The sequence below is a fragment of the Rhopilema esculentum genome, chromosome 5 (genome assembly GCF_057945365.1).
Source record: "Rhopilema esculentum isolate cy_ngs chromosome 5, ASM5794536v1, whole genome shotgun sequence".
Classification (NCBI taxonomy): Eukaryota; Metazoa; Cnidaria; class Scyphozoa; order Rhizostomeae; family Rhizostomatidae; genus Rhopilema; species Rhopilema esculentum.
This window is the reverse complement of record NC_142819.1, coordinates 5,267,511-5,283,879: the sequence shown is the minus strand read 5'-3', so window position 1 is coordinate 5,283,879 and position 16,369 is coordinate 5,267,511. Positions and strand designations below refer to the sequence as shown.

Genomic DNA, 16,369 nt, shown 5'->3' with positions numbered 1-16,369 from the left:
CCTGAAACCTGACTCTTTCTGAAAATGGCAAATCAACACGCTCTATTAAAGAATAATTTTTAAAGATTTCTTTGTTAAAGAATAGTTATTTTAGATGAAACTCAACTCTGCATATAATACTTGAATTGATATTCATTTATACATATCTAACCAAAGCTAATCCAAAGTGCCTTTAACTAAGCGTAGTTACAGATGTAAATATTTCTCGATAGAATGCTAATCAGGCTCTGATTAAACAGGCAATAAGGACGAATTCGTCGACTTATCATAACATTGTATGTTAATCATTCAATTTGCTAGTTTAGCTAGTTGGTTTTTCAATAAGTCTTTTCAAACTATTATATACACACCAACTCAAAATAAAGAAATGAAAAAAAACTTCATTTTTAGGAATTTTTTATGCATAAAAGATAATTTTCTTGCGTTCGTAAAATTTGTCTTGAATCCTTCAGGCTCCGTAGTAATACAAACCGCAAAACCATTGCTCATGTGCAGAGACATCTTGGATTAAATCAAGCTCAGTCTAAATCATGCTGACTTCATTCACGCCATTAATTACTGTTTTCAAATTATTTTGATAATTTTCCAAATTGCACTGCATTATATAAAGCCGTTAAAGGGTCTCTTCCATGAAATATAGGACTGTCTGACTTTTCAGCTGTTTACATTTCTGACTTTGACTCATGTTTCGTCAACTCTATATTTCTGCACCATGTGACGTCTTGCGTGTCGAATTATGTTATGAAATTATTCCAGGGTGTCAACGTTAATGTCAAAGCAAAACCAACCTCAATGTTGGTTGAGGTGGTCAAAAGAGCAAACATTTAACCAAATATTTTGAAGAATAGAATTGTTGGACGTCGTCAAAAACATGTTCTATCTCAGTCAGATTTCATCTAACACTGAAAATGACAATGATATGTTCAGTGACCCAACTACATTGTCAAACAATCCAACATTCCAACCTAAATGACAATGGGCGAAATTTTAGTGAAATCCTGAATAGTTTGACCGGGACTTAAAATGTAAGGAAATGTCCTTTTGAAGAGCTTCGAGACCGAATAAAAAATTTTAATTTAGAGCACATTGAAGGCAATTTTCATAGAATGAAGCGGGATGCACTTATGTGTGAGAAAAGGAAAATATTTTGATGCCCCACCTATCTTTGGTTTCTCTGCCTGTAGATCTCGGTTGCAAGCTTCTTTCGAAATTATCTCTCTTGTTCAAGGGCACAACCAGTTGACAGCTCTCAAAAATGTTTGTAGAAAGAAGTTCCGTAGAAAATCCGCATTTTCTCTGCTAAAACAAATTGAAAAGAGCAGAGTTTTTTGGTCTAGTAGCATTAAAATTGTCCACCCACACATTTTCCTCCGGACATCTCTTTGCAGAATGTTCAAGTAAGATCCTCCGCGTGGATTTAACCATGTTGTGTCGGAAACTTTTCAGTCATTCAAGTCTTCAATAATTTATCCAACCTATTCGGACTATTTGACCGCTGTTCCATTAGCCAAATTAACCATGTTCGATTCACTGCATTGTTTAAAATCCAATCAAATCAATGGAATTGACGCCGTCGTGACTTTAGAGAAAACATCGGTCACATGCATATAACCAATCACCCAAGGGCTGCCCTTACAATCATTGTATTCCTACAATAATCCATCATAAGCACCTCTTCTGCTTCTCCGTCCGCTTCTTCCTCTTTCTCTGCCTCTTCATTTTCTTCCTCTTCTTCTTCTTATTCATCTTCTTCCTCTTCCTCTTCTTCTTCTTATTCTTCATCTTCATCTTCTTCTTCTTCTCCTTATTCTCTCTCTTCTTTTCCTGCTTCTTCATCTTTTTCTTCTTCCTTTTCTTCTTATTCTTCCTCTTCTTCTTATTCTTTCTCCTTTTTCTTCTTCTTCTTCTTCCTTATCGCCCTCTTCTTCTTCTTTTTCTTTTAATCACGCTGTTTCAACAAAGTTGAAGTTTAGACTCAACTATCTTGAAGCTCAAATAAAACACTGGCTGTAGAAGTCAAAAGCGGCCATATGGCCATTTTCTCTGAATGAACAGCACAGAATACAAAGAATATGTTACTGGAAGTGATTTCTAAAATGAAAATCATAGCGTTTCGTCATCTAACTTAACACTGCCACCAACGAATTCACGAAAAATTTTTTCATGTTCGTATTCATTTAAAATAAAACAGTGATGGGGAAAACCCCTGAAAAGTAGCTTTGGTGAATACAGAACAGGTTCAAAGAGGAAGGGGGCAGCCTCTAGTAGATATGTCTGAAATAAGCTCGAAGATCAGATTTCTTGTTTTAAAAGAAGGGGAAAAATCCTCTTTCAGTTTATCGAGGAGAAGCAATTTTCTATACAACCATCTGAAAGTCTGGAACTTGAGATAGATAGGCTAAAGAACTGATTTCTTAAATGAATGGTCTTTCTTTGAGCCATAAGCAGCGAATATTGAATAAATTATGGTGGTAAAAAAGCTATTGACGTCAATTCACATGTCTTCAAGAATTTCTTTAGGTTTCTTTATCAGATTGCTTAAGAATCTCTGATTAATCATCGCGAATATGATGTGTGGTATAGAAAAGTGCAATTCGTGTTTTGCGATCTTTATTTCATCGATTTTCTTGTTATTCATTTTAAAAACAGGTAGTTATTGTACCATTTAACCGCCTAGATAGAGACAGAAACATAATTGCCAAATGAACGAGATACTTCACATTTGCTCTTATTATGGAAGTGTCTCAAAAATGCAGATGACCTCAGCCTATGTCCATTTATTGGGAGAAATTCTCTTTGTTTGGGCTGTTTACGAATGTTTGAATGATCCAGAACTCCGGCCATACGTACGTTGCACCTGCCATCTCATGAATAGTCATAAACTTGCATTTTAAAACGTTACATTTGGATGGTGCATTCATTTGGAGGGAATACGATGGAAACTGGTATTGTTGGTCGTTATTGTTGTCTATAGCTTTAGAGCTTCATGTAATTTGGGAGTTTCAAGTAATTTCAAGCAGCAAAGGCTATCTGGTTTGTCTATTTATCATCTATAATTGGTTTTTTCGCTTAGCTATTGTATTCTTAGTTTTAAAGCTTAGTTACTTTAAAGGCAACTCTTAATAGGTTGAATATTATTTCAAACAAAAATTCAATGCATTAATATTTTTGCAATCTCAAAGTAACTGTTAATATCCATTCAGGAACAGAGCATTTTTATTTTTCTTTAGCTAGTTTCTCAATCATATCTGAATGTGGTCTCATGCGTTAGCAAGAAGCTGTTGGCTTACGCAAACTTATCTCGGCTTTGATTTTCATAATTGACTAGATTTCTGTAGATCACAAGAGCTTAGATCCCAAGATTGCAAGATGTAGAAGCATTAAATGATGTCTGTACAAGCTTTCAAACTTTTTTCGGTAATACGGTTGCGGAACATGATAAATATATTCCTCCAAGTAAGCAAGTACGATAGTTTTCTGTATGGAGCGTGTGCAGGAGAAATGACATAGCTCATAGTAAGCTGTATAGCTCAATCAAACATGAAGTTTCTCATGATTTCATTGCAATATTTTTCAAATCGAAAGCATACATGAAATAAACTTCGTTTAGACTTTAAAAGCAAGCAATTCTTTTTCAAGACAATGCATAATTGATGGAGCAAATATGATATCGCTCGAAGTTTCATTCATTCATGTCCAACATAACAAGACGTATGATCAAAATATAAATAGTTAATTAGTAGTTTGATTAGTTCTCAAATCGATAATGTATTGAATGAATGACATTTAATAGCGTGAAAAATATTTTTTACAATATTTATTTAATATTTTTCATTGCAAAGCTACTTTTCATTGTACTGTTTGTTTTAAACAATTAGCTCACCTTTTCTTTTTACTTGGGTTATCTTATAAAAAAGTGATACAGATTATTATTTCATTTGAAGAATACGATTTTTGTTAGTTCAGTATCATCAAAACGATCTGAAAGTATGTAATGAATGGTATAATGATCAGATGCTTTGCGAAAGAAAAAAATCGAGCGATGTTTTTGCCGACCCAAAGAGAAACCGAAAGAAAAGAACTAGCTTTTTCAATAACCATATTTAACTCGTGTGTTATTTATGCCAGTTCGTGTAGACGAGATTGTCTATCGAGATTTTATTTATGGTAGACAAAATTTTCATTTGTCACATACAACCTCTCAAACACATTAACAAATCATTATCACTTCAGAAAGATCGAGAACAACATAAAAATACTAACAATGATAATTAAGAATTGACATTTTTGATATTCTAATTTAACAAGCTTGCTAAAAATGTGCAAAATTAATAACAAGATAAGAAAGGCAAAAGTGTAAGTTGGTTCTACGCTATCAAAATTAGCTGACATTTCTATAGATCTAGCGGAGTTGCAAGTGGGAGGCAGGGGACCTGCCCTCCCCCCCCCCATATTCTGGAGGGTCCCCGAATTAAAACTTTTGCAGATGGTACTGAGTTTGAAAATGTGCAAATATTGCCTCTTAACCCTGTCTCTCATGACTCTGTTGGCTTGTGCATGTTTGTGCATTACTCTGTTGTGCATTACTATGACATGTCTATAGATTCCACATTGTATACATAAATATATGTTTCACTTTTAAGGCAATTTTATTTACGTACAGATCTTCCAGCCATGCGTAGGTTCTTTGTCGATGACTCAAAAAATGTACTCGATTATATAAAATGATTTATTTAAGTTGAAAACGAATTTTTGATATGCTGTTAAAGTAACTTTTAAAAGTAAAGTCTAAAAATTGCGTCGAGCTTTATGATATCAACCAAAATGTATATGAATAGTAACAGCAATCAATTCGGATATTTTTGGGCCACAATATTGCAAACATAATCACAACATGAAAAATTGCAGAAGGTGAATTATGGAGCTATTCGAGCTTCTATTTATCAGCACAAAATTTGGCCACTGTTTGGGGGCTCCGATATAGGTTTGAAATTGGGGATGTGGTACAAGAACAAATCAAAGAATATTTGGGATATGGTACAAGGACAAACCCTCTCTTGCCATCGAAGGCTTTCTGTTGGCTATGAAATAACAAACTAATTTTGGTTGAATCTCTTTTAAATCCAATGACGTGTATTCACTTCAGTGCTTAGATTTATTTTCAGGTTGATTTTATGGTATAGCTTGACACGGCCCCCTTTAATTACATGTTGTTGAACAGTTTTAGTGTCAAGTTTTATGTCAAAATAACATAATAACTTCTTCCTGGGATTATTTTGGCAGGGTCTCACCAGATTCAAGCTTTGATGTGTAACAGGTATATTTTGCTGGCACAACGATTTAAATGTTCGGTTTGTTACCACTCCTTATGCTCATTTTCTTGAAAATCCGAAGAAGAAAGTTAAAATATCAGCTGCGGTATTTTTTACAGCACATGTTTCAACTGTGTTTTTCTCTCAAGCCATGATAGCCTTTGTCGTTCATTAATGCTTATCCTCTGCTATATTTAGCAAATTTTGGCTTAAGTGCGTTGCACTGAACCTGCGTTGTGAATAGTGAATCTTTCTTTTGTCCCAATGTTCTCAGTTGCCATTGAAAATATGATGAGTAGAATAATGGCATAGTTGGACTTGAGAATACCTTAGCAATCTTGTAAAGTTGATGGCGTATCCTCGACGCTACGATGGGTTGATCGCGGTGTACCACATGGTTCACGTCTTGGCCCACCTCTTTTTATGAATGAAACATTTCTCAATATAACTCCAGGAATTTATGTTGATGACACAAGCATTCTGCAAAAAAAACCAGTGACCTGAATATCACACTTAGTAGTGACCTCAAATGGCTAACGAAATGGTTACAAGGAACAAAATATTATTAAATGTCAGAGACACAAACAATGGCCGTAATTTCTCGACCGAGCCAAAAAGAGATTGCTGACAGCATGGTTTAGTTATCATGCTATTGAGGGTCCTGAAATCGATTTGCTTGGAATCAGACTATAACATTGTTATGTAGTAAAATTTCTTGCGCTTTAGGCTTCTAGAAATATGCAAATATACTTTAAATGAATCACGGTATTGTTGTGCAACATTTCCAGCTCGACAGTTCTGTGTGAGGAGGCAGGAGCAGGTGGAGGAGGAGATGCTGAAACTAGATAGCAGGCTTTTAATGCAAAGTGCAAAATGAAGCTGCTAGAATTGTAACCCATAGCAACTATTATGCATCTTCTATAAACTTTATCAAAAAATTTCAATTGGCCTACTGTTCTTGATTTATTACAAGTGAGACAGCTACGGTAACGGACAGAGTGTTTTCAGTATCTTTCAAACCTATAACAAAATAGCTGTGTACGTTACGTGAATATGAATTCGCACCCGTCCTCTGTCGACTTATTTGTTTCAAGAGTGATTACTTGCACTAGAGCTACAATGCCTGATAAAAGTACTTGGAAAACCCAGCAATTTACGCTGCATTTGATATGTTTCATTCCTTTTATGAAACAAATTACTACTTCCGCCCCCTACCCTCTCAAACAATGTTGATAATTTAGAAAAATATCATAAAAGAATTGCAAAAGAAAGTGCTTTCTAAAACCCTAACCCATTTCATAGTAAACCAACATTGTTCTGTAGGGGAGAGGGAGATGATTGATTTTGACCTTGGAAATTGACACCAGTTGTTCCAAGACTTTTGACAGGCATTGTACATCTTTCCAGAATGCACAGACTTGGCATTACTTGCTCTTGGGTGTTATTTTTTCCCTTCTTCCATTTTTAAAAGCAAACTGATTAGCGTTTTTTCCTTTTCAGTCTAACTTTCTTTGTTTTGTTTAGCTTTAAAAATACATTTTTAGGAGCAGTCCCCTCAACAGATGGCGATGCATCGTATGAATAATGAAAGTTGGAATTAATTGAATAGAATCCTTACCATTTCTTATAGGCGACTGCTCTTTAATGCGTAACCACTATTTGCCAAATGGATCAGAATGATAATCACGATTTGAAATGAATTTGAAAATCAATTTAAAATTAAAAAGTAATCAACACGTACGAGGATAACTTCAAACTCACTTTTACTGCGTTTTTTTGAATGCTTTTCTAAGTATGTGCTTAGGAACTAATGTTTGAATTTTTTAAATGTAATCGAATATTGTTGCCTCATTAATCTGCACCTAAGTACAACAACAATACTCCGACAATTTATCACGATCTTACTTACATGAACAATTTTTGGTGGTTCAAAATTTGAAAATGGCTTTAAAAGAAGCAAACATTTTCACAACGTACTAAAAACTAAAAGCTTTTTCCTCTCACGTTAAAGTAAGAATAAGGGTCCGAATGAACAAAATGGAAAATGTATATCCAGCTGAATACATCTGTTATGTGAATTTTCAGAGAATATTTGAAGCAGCTTAGTCCATTTAGATGCCGATCATCATCGGACAAAACAGACAATTACTGAGCGAGATGAGATTCAATTTTTCGACCTTCCACAACGTTAAGAACAGTTCCTTCGGTTAATCTTTTGGAAATTTCATAAACTGCAATTCCTGAATGCAAATTTAGTCGACTCCCAGTCATTTTAGAAATCCTTGTCTTTTTCTCTGTTTCCGTTCACTCTTTAGCTTTGACATTACGATTTAGTGGCATTTGGATGGTCTTTCACAGTTTTGAACTAACCAGAGTTTGACAAAAAACAGAACATTTAATTATCTAACATTTCTTGAATTTCTAGACATCTAATGTATACGCTGAAAAAGACATTTTTATTGTTAAAAGCAAGTTTTGCGTGGTAGTGATTAGTGGTTCTGAGTCCCACGCGCGTCGGTTAAAAGCTCTTGGAGAGGTTTTTTGCATCTCTTTACAGTCTTAGAAATTCGAAATGTTAAATAATTGAACGCATAAACAATTTTGTTCACGATTGAATCGTGTTCACATTGCCTTTCTGTCACTTCACAGCTCTTCTTAAAAAAAGCTTGTCACAATTGATAGACGAATGTTCCAGCCACTACGTGGTTTGTCTGATTTGTAGTTGTCAAGCTAGTCTGCAGCGGATAGAAAAATTCAATAAATTCAAGATATTTTGTCCCTTATTTGTTTTTTAATGTTATTTTCATTGACTAAAATTTATGCCTTCTTGATATTGATAAAATTTAGCGATATAGGACCATCAGTGACGACGTTGATTGGTTTAAACATTGTTCATATAAGCCATTTGCTAAGAGGACAGACTGCCTTTAATGTTCAATTAGACTAAATTTTTCTTTTTAGAGTACCTAGGGTGTGCAAAATCAGTGATATCAAAAGGAAGTTGAAAGACGAACAAACATCGGCAAAGATGGCAAAATTGTTTCAAGTTTTGTTTCATGTAACGCTTTAAGCCGATTGCAAGCTCCAATAAGAGGGACTAGCATTTTTGTTTTTAGTATTTTGATAAAAACTCCCGCAAATAGATGCACGCGCAATAACAAAAAGCCAACGGGTCAAACGGCCTACTGACACAGTTCAATAAACGCCTCCACCTCCCTCCGGATGAAATTTTTACCCTATTTAGCTTCCTCAAAACCTTCCCTGTATGCCTTGAATAAAGATTTCTAAGAAATGGAGTTTAAATAAAATCAATTATCGTTTGGTCATTACTTTTTATCGGGAGAAAGAAAAGTTCAACCACAACGGTAAAATCTTCTCATTTTTTACACATTCTGGTCAAATTAAGAATTAGATTTCCTCAAAACTACGGATAACCTTTATCCGGCTCATAGCTGTGGAACCATAGAGTTCTGGACTCTACCTACAGGCTTCTTTCACTTGAAGTAACATCCTCTAAAACATTCTTATTCGATCTCTTGATCTCACATCGTACAAAACAAGACCGTAAAAACAAGATTACAGTGGAAGTCAACTGTTGCACACTTCAGTGGATCTTTTTTGTCGTGGGTGTCTGAAAGCTTCTAATCTTCTCTTCTAAAATATTTCACAGTGGTTGACAAAGAGATCTTACATTGCCCATAATAAAACCATATGCAAAACAGTTATTTTCTTGTGATTACAAAAAACAGCTTTATTATTAATATAGATGTTCTGTTCTGTCGGAACCCATGAAAACTTTCGAGCTAACTGAGCTATTTTTAAAATTTCTTTATCAACAGGTTTACATTAACAGCATTGGAGCTCATCCGGATTTCGCGATTATCATTTCGACAAAATTTGCTAGATACATTCTTCTTTTAATCTCAAGAAATCATCCAACGAATGTCATTTGAGAGCTTAGATGTAAAATTTCGAATTTTAATTTTAGCGGTTACACAGCATATATGGTAACTGAAGCCAAGAAGTTTCAAAGAAAGATTAAAGCGACAAGGGTCTTTATAAGCTAGACAAACGCTAGTTATTACAGAAATATTACAGAAATGCCCAAAGACGCTAGCTATTACAGAAATATTACAGAAATGCCTAAAGACGTTGGCACTATTAACAATGCTTCTGTCGGGACATCAAAGGATGAAATGGCCAAAGGAAAAAACTCTCTTGCGCTCACTTTTATTACGCTACTCAACTGTCTTAACATTGCCGGTATAGCATTGAACACAATGATAATTGTAGTCTATAGAAGAAATAGACAACTAAAAACAAAGTCAAACATCATAATTGTCTCGATGGCTATTACCAGTATAGTTCTTGCATCATCGGAGATGATTTGCAGCACAAGGGTCTTCATAAGCTGGACAAACGCTCGTTGGTACTTGAATGGATCCTGGTGTGCATTACAAAGCTGCCTGGAAGCTATTCTCTGCCACTTCACTATTCACGCCATCGCAGCTATGGCCATCCAAAGGCAAAACATCATCTCTAAGATCCTAAAACCAAACATACAAACTAAGCTTCTTAGGACAAAGTTGTTGTTATTGGCAACATTAACATACATTACACTGATCAGCATACCCATGTTTTTCTATTTCCAAACATCTTGGGTGAATCTGACAATGTTTCTAGGTTGCGAAAGTGCCAAAAGGGAAAGTTCAGGCTCGTTATATTACAGAGCAGCATACATAGGTATCTTATTTGCTATTCCCTTCGTGGTTATATTCATTAATTACATATACATTCACTACCGGATAAAACAGAAATCACTGCCTTTACAAAGAGAGCTAAAGCGACGGCAGCTACGCAAAGGAGCTAATTTGAGAGCTGATAGCTATTCCGGTTTGAATATAATTGTTATACTGTCCTTTTCTACGTTATTCAGCTTGCCAACCGAAGTTTTGTCGATGGTGTTCAAAGAAAATATGCTGTCGGGCGACGGTGCATGGATATTCTATGCCGCCGCAGTAATGTCGAAAATATTCGAGATGTTCTCTGCGCTGGTGCATGCTTGTGCTAGCACAAGGTACAGAGTTAAACTACGGAAATCTTTTATCACAAGTGGCAACACTGAATTTTCGCTGGGTCAACAGAAAGAGTCGGCAGTCTCCCAGAGAAAAGGCGCAAGCACACTTCCTGATGACAGAGTATCAAGTGTTCGCACTGTACGCAGGAGGCAAAGCTCTACTGTAAATGCAGGTCGTAAGCTCAGCGAAAGACGAAGATCCTTTGACAGGAGATTTCTTAGAGTTAGTTTACAAGCAAATGAGACTGCGACACCAAGCGTGTCAACGAAATGCGAAACCGAACAGACACACAGTGATATTTGCATACACTATGAACGACAGAATGGAAAGAAAACAGAAGCGATCGAATTAAATGTTCTGAGGGAGACTTCAAAGGGAACAGAGATTAGATACAGTGATTTCGAAAACCTCGAGCATCACATTCAGAGACGAATGAGCGACTCTGAGGTTGAAAAGGCTGAAATCAAAATAAACCATATAAAAATGACCCAACTAAGGGTTGTAAGTAGCTTGTCTCGAATATTGAGCCTAGATAAACGCGAAGCAGTCTGGAAAAAATGGCAACTGGCGAATTCTTCAGTTTAAACTATTCAATAAAAGCGCGAGTATCATGCAAAGAGCGATACAACACAAGCGTAGATTGAAATTTAGCGGTAGCATGCCATGTTCACGTTTTATATCAAACAGAAAACTTGAAGAAATTCTAAGATTCCCTACGAGCCTCAGAAACACGTGCTGAAATCATTTGTAGCCGACATAAACTTTCTTTTAAATATGGCTACTCTTGTCCTCAAACTGCATTAACGGCCAACTTCGGCAGGCAATTAAATGTTTGGTAGTGTTTGCATGACTTCAAAAGAGTGTCTATTTCAGCCCTAACTGCAACAAGTATGGAGGAAGAAACAAGAGGTCCTCTCTAACGCTCTCTATATGCAATAACATGCAGCATCCTTTAAGTGCCAATTCATGCCCTGTCTTTTTATCACAAACTCATTATTGTATTGTTGCAAAACGCTGATTCTCATTGAAATGAAGGTGAACAAATGTGTTTAACTGAACTATCATGTTTGGAAGATTTGCCCACATTCAAATGCTCACTTCATTGCAGTTTGTTTTATAGTCTGCTGTCATTTCTCAAAGCACTGACAGTAAAACAAGATGTGTAGGGGGAGCCTTGGTTACAATGTGACATTTTAGGCACTGTATGCACTGTATGGCACTGTAGAAAAAAGAATTCAATATTTGAGAGTTTATGGAAAATATGCTGATCCAAATCCTGAAGATGTTAACTATTAACAAAAAATGAATCTACAGTAAGTTCAAAATCATCAACAAAAATCATTATCATTTACATTTTTGACAAACTTCTCATGTTTAAAAGGCCAAACCTCACCATATCTTGTGAATTTCAATGAAAAAAGAAGAAGTCCATTTTCATAGAAAAGGGTGTATTGCATTGAATTAGTTTGCATGCCCAAATGTGATGTAATGCAATGTTTCAAATGATTTGTTTTATGCATTTAAAATCTGGTATAAAATATGATGGACTATAATGTATTTGTGTATACACTTAATCGTAATCTATTGTAATAAGCAATGTAAATAGTTACTCATAAAAATTTGCAATTTAAGTACATCAGTACATCAGTAGATAGTCAGTTTTAAAATGTTTTCTTTTTAAAGGTTTGTGCAAACAAAACCTATCAAGATGATGAAGAGCAAGGGTAAAAGAGCACAATAACATATTGGGTTCCATTGGGGTGGCTGCCCTTTACCTTTGCAAAATTAAGCAACTTTATTTAGCATGCTTTGTCCCCATGCATGCTTTCAAAAATTTGTTCAGCATAGAAACAGTTCCTACAGTTCCATTTCATGTGAAGTAATGCATTTAATGTGGGAAATCTAATTAGGATTACGCCTTAAATCAAAACATATTTCGCTACCAGCACTGCTTCACTCAAACTCATATGAAAATTTGTTTTGTGTTAATTCTGTGATTCAGTTATCAAACAGAACTCAAATTTATATTTGGCTCTAGATTGAAAGGTTGCTAAGCATAAAAAAGCAATAAATAAAATTGAAATTTTTCTCTTGTTCTCATCTCCCTGGCTATGACATCTAATAAACAACGGGAAACATTTTTCAGGATTAGCAGGATTCGTTGTGAGTGCTTGTTCATTATCAAAATGAGATCAAATGCTTGGCAAATTTGTTAGGAAGATCAGATTTTTATTTCAAATTCTTTGAATCTTGCCCAACATTCCCCAACAAATGTTTGGTGACTGAACAAGATGACCAATCAGGTCAAACATTCTACTAAACATTTGTTTTCAAATCAGAAATGAAATGATTGCTCTATTTGACTAGGGCTTAAAAACATTTGCTTATTATTTGTTTACTGTCAAAGGCATTTATTTGTTTATGAAGCATTAGAAGTGGAAGTTTTCCTTTATTTTTAACAATTCTTCTAAATCATCACAAAGAATGTCAAATCATTTGATGTCATTCTATATACTGATTATACAAATATACAAACCAACTCTTCTTATTCTTTTATTATTGTCCCTGACCAAGTGGGAATGACAGCTGGTCCATTAATTCCCACATTTTTTCTTGCAAAACAGGCACAACATCACTGGCTATAAACAGATGGGTGGTATCCAAGTCTTTGATAATGAATTTTTGCCCCAGCGAATTCCTTTCATCAAGGTGCAACAAAAATTGTTTGACAGCTGGGTCACTAAAACAAACAGTGCAAAATTACAGGAGTATTTTAGAGCTACATAAAACATAACAACATAATAACAAATGACATGAAATATTATTCAAATTGTTTTCAAAAAAGGTATTGAGTCTGGTTCATAATAAAATCTGCAGTTCTATGCAGATAATGAATAAAAATTTCCACAACAAATTAAAAACAACGCTGGCTTTTTTCTTCCATTCAGAAAAGCTTGTTACAAACAGTCAAGAGAATTGGTCAAGTTAATTGGTAATAGATGATTTCCTGCCAGTTGCTGCAGGTCAATAGTAATCTGACACAACTCAATAAGTATTTCATATCCATTTTACTTGTAAAGATTAGACTAGCCTTCAATTTGAGGTTAGGTAGATTGGATGAAAACATCAATTCCATGTATGAGCAAACCTGAACCTTTTACATAGAAAGCAAGAAGGGCTATCACACTGCCTGAATTTGGTACAACATAAAAATCAGAGCTTCTGCAGACGTAAAAGGAAAAAATCATATTGAAATTTCAAGTTTAGCTATTCTTTCCTTAAAATTTTAACTTCAATCTATAGGCCTAAAAATAGTGCCTTTGAACCAATTTCAAAGAGGTCTGCATTGCTTGCGATGTCTCTGATATGAATGATAGTTACATTAAAGTTATAAAACTTATATTAAGGCAGTCACAAATTCAACAAACAGATTTCATTGACGTTAGACATTTAAGAATCCTTTGCCACAAATGGAAATATGGTCTTGTATGATCTATTGTTCATTCAAAGCTTCATTAATAATAACAAACATCCAAGAAAGTGGCAGATTTGAGGTTTAAAAGGGCCAAGCTGATGTTTAGCCAAAATGTATGCCCTGCAGCAGAGTATATGGCAATTCTCAACGAGATCTCATGCAGGCACAGTCAATTCAAAATCCCTTTTAATATTCATATGGGGTACAAAAAGAGTGCTATAGTAAAATCAATAAGCAGCTTTAACTTCTGCATGTAACTCCATACTCAAATATGCTCAGTGTGGGCTTAGGAACATGCCTTGGCATACAAAGGAAGACTCCTGTTGCTCGTAGTATCTGCAAACATCCCTAGGTGGTGGATTGAGCATCACAAAATATAATCAATATCATAATTTGGTCTTTTGAAATTAATATTTAGATATCATAAACACTCTAGCCTGCACTCCAGTCCACAAATGCATAAATGTGGCAGCATTTGTCGACAGAGGCACAGGCTAAAACACTCTAGGTGCTATATCAATCAAGCTCCTCCTAGAACTTTCTAAGTACGTATGAAGGTCCAGTCTGCAGAGTATGGCACGTGCACACTGGAGATATTTTTGTGCAAAACCTGTTGCACACCCATATTTTTGGGTGTGGCAACTAAGATGGGTGTGGCTTGGTGTGGTCCCATAGAAAATGTCAGCTGGTAAAAACAAGCACAGTTGTGTTTGAACAATTTGAGATATAATGAATCTTACTTGACAAATATACAAAAAAAAACTTGCGCTATCTTCAACAGTATACTTCACACGCATTTTTACCGTGAAATGCAAATTCACAAATTTTAACCACAACAGGGAAAAATAGTCGGTGCACACCAGCACACCAGACATTTTTGGTGGTGCACACTGTCACACCAGGCTTTTTGCTTGTGCACACCAGAGATCTTGTCGAAAAGTGCCATACTCTGCAGACTGGATGAAGGTGCTTGATCAAGCTAGAGTGCCTGTCCTTGGAAGGCCTGACTAGGATTAATGAATCATTTTGTTTATTGGCATAATCATTGAGAGATTGGCAGACCAACTTTGTCAGTCAGCCCCTTTAGGCGTAATAACAAAATACTGAAAAATATCTGGCGTGGTAAAAATACTGAATGCACCCTGGCATGAAACCCGGTAAAAATTATATGACAAGTTTAAGATTGATAATAATTTCCAAAATTTCAAGTTTAGAAATTCAGCACAATATAAATTCTGCAACATAAATGACCTGAACACAATATCAGGTGGAAAATAAAAAGTAGGGCCTAGCCCTAGATTTTACTTGTTTTTGTACTGCAAAGCGGCATTATTTTATTGTTTTTAAGCTCAAAACAACTCAACTCAAACAGAAAAAAGATGGTTTTGATCACCTTACCATTCAATAAGCACCCCTTTTACTACATTAACCATTGCTCCTGTCTTTAACTTTCTGGGAACAGTCCAATTTCCCTCCAGCTCAGCTCCAGAGGAAAGTAAATGTGAAAACGAGGCAGGCAAAAGATTCAAGTTTTCTTCAAGGAAAGTTTCAAGGGATGGGGGTATGAAACCTAAAACAATATTTTGATGATGAAATCTTTAAATCAATTCACGAAAACCCAGGTGACACCCTCAATATATATTAAAAATGATCAATATATTGCCACAACCTTCAAGCCGCAAGAAATGAAGAAAATAATTCCTTAATGGAAATTTTCTTTGCTCCAAGTCTCCAAGCTCTCATTAGTTATTGTCTGTTCCTTTTCGGCGAAAATTTTCGCTTGCTGTTGACATCAAAGATACAGCTTTAGTCCTTCACTTCTGTAAAGTCAAGCAAGATTTGTCACTTTTAGGCTTTGCAAACATGTTGGGCAGCGGCGCCGCTTGATCTTCTAGACTAGGGGGGAGGGTCGTCAATTTAAAAATTTACCAACGAAGACATTAGCTACGCCCCTGATGTTGGGTTTCATCAACGTAGCGTTAGCAAGTTTGATTTTAAAACGTTTCAGTGCAAGAAAAGGTACCACGGAGCGTTGAGAAAAGTGGGTGGTCTAAGGAAAGTGGAGGGGGGGGGGGCTAAAACTGTATAAAAAGAGGCGCTACTGGTAGTTTAATATTTGGCATTTTTGTAAAAAGAGGTGCTACTGGAAATTTATTGCTTAATATTTGGCATTTTTTTGCAAAAAGTGGGCTAAAGCCCATTTTATTATTAATAAAAAGTGTAACTAACTTAGTATGCTGAAAACAAATTTGAGTTGAGTTTGAGCTTGAAGTCTGAGCTAGTTTGTATTTTTATTGTACTTTATTGTTTAGAGAGTTGAATAGGATCGACATATATAGCCTATCAGAACGAAATTATTTTTTACTGTTATACATTCCTGCAATTATTTCCTTCGATACAGCCCAGTTTCTATGCAAATTGAATAGAATTTGAAACTATTTCTAGAATACCAAGATCTCTTGTCGTGATATTTCTGCAGACTATTCAATGCTGAACAAGGTTTC

The 16,369-nt window shown here is 35.4% G+C and overlaps 1 protein-coding gene across 2 annotated transcripts; it reads right to left on the bottom strand.

Moving 5' to 3' along the window:
- Positions 1-9,530: 9,530 nt before the first annotated feature.
- On the bottom strand, positions 9,531-15,360 carry LOC148960227 (general transcription factor IIH subunit 5-like). 2 transcript variants are annotated; one of them, XM_089116302.1, is made up of 3 exons: positions 15,264-15,360; positions 12,927-13,130; positions 9,531-9,859 (listed from the first exon to the last, which is right to left on the bottom strand). In XM_089116302.1, exons 1-2 carry the CDS (start codon positions 15,296-15,298, stop codon positions 12,947-12,949), a joined length of 219 nt encoding a protein of 72 aa, XP_088972428.1. In that variant the 5' UTR covers positions 15,299-15,360; the 3' UTR covers positions 9,531-9,859; positions 12,927-12,946. The 2 variants fall into 2 exon arrangements, with proteins under 2 accessions (XP_088972428.1, XP_088972429.1); XM_089116303.1 differs by having other exon boundaries at positions 12,931-13,130.
- Between the last annotated feature and the right edge of the window lie 1,009 nt (positions 15,361-16,369).

Excerpts from the sequence above, each read along its gene's own strand:
- LOC148960227 (XM_089116302.1), bottom strand. The coding sequence starts at position 15,298 with ATGGTTAATGTAGTAAAAGGGGTGCTTATTGAATG. Across the intron at positions 13,131-15,263 it reads AAAGGGGTGCTTATTGAATG|TGACCCAGCTGTCAAACAAT; the intron begins GTAAGGTGATCA and ends TGTTTGTTTTAG.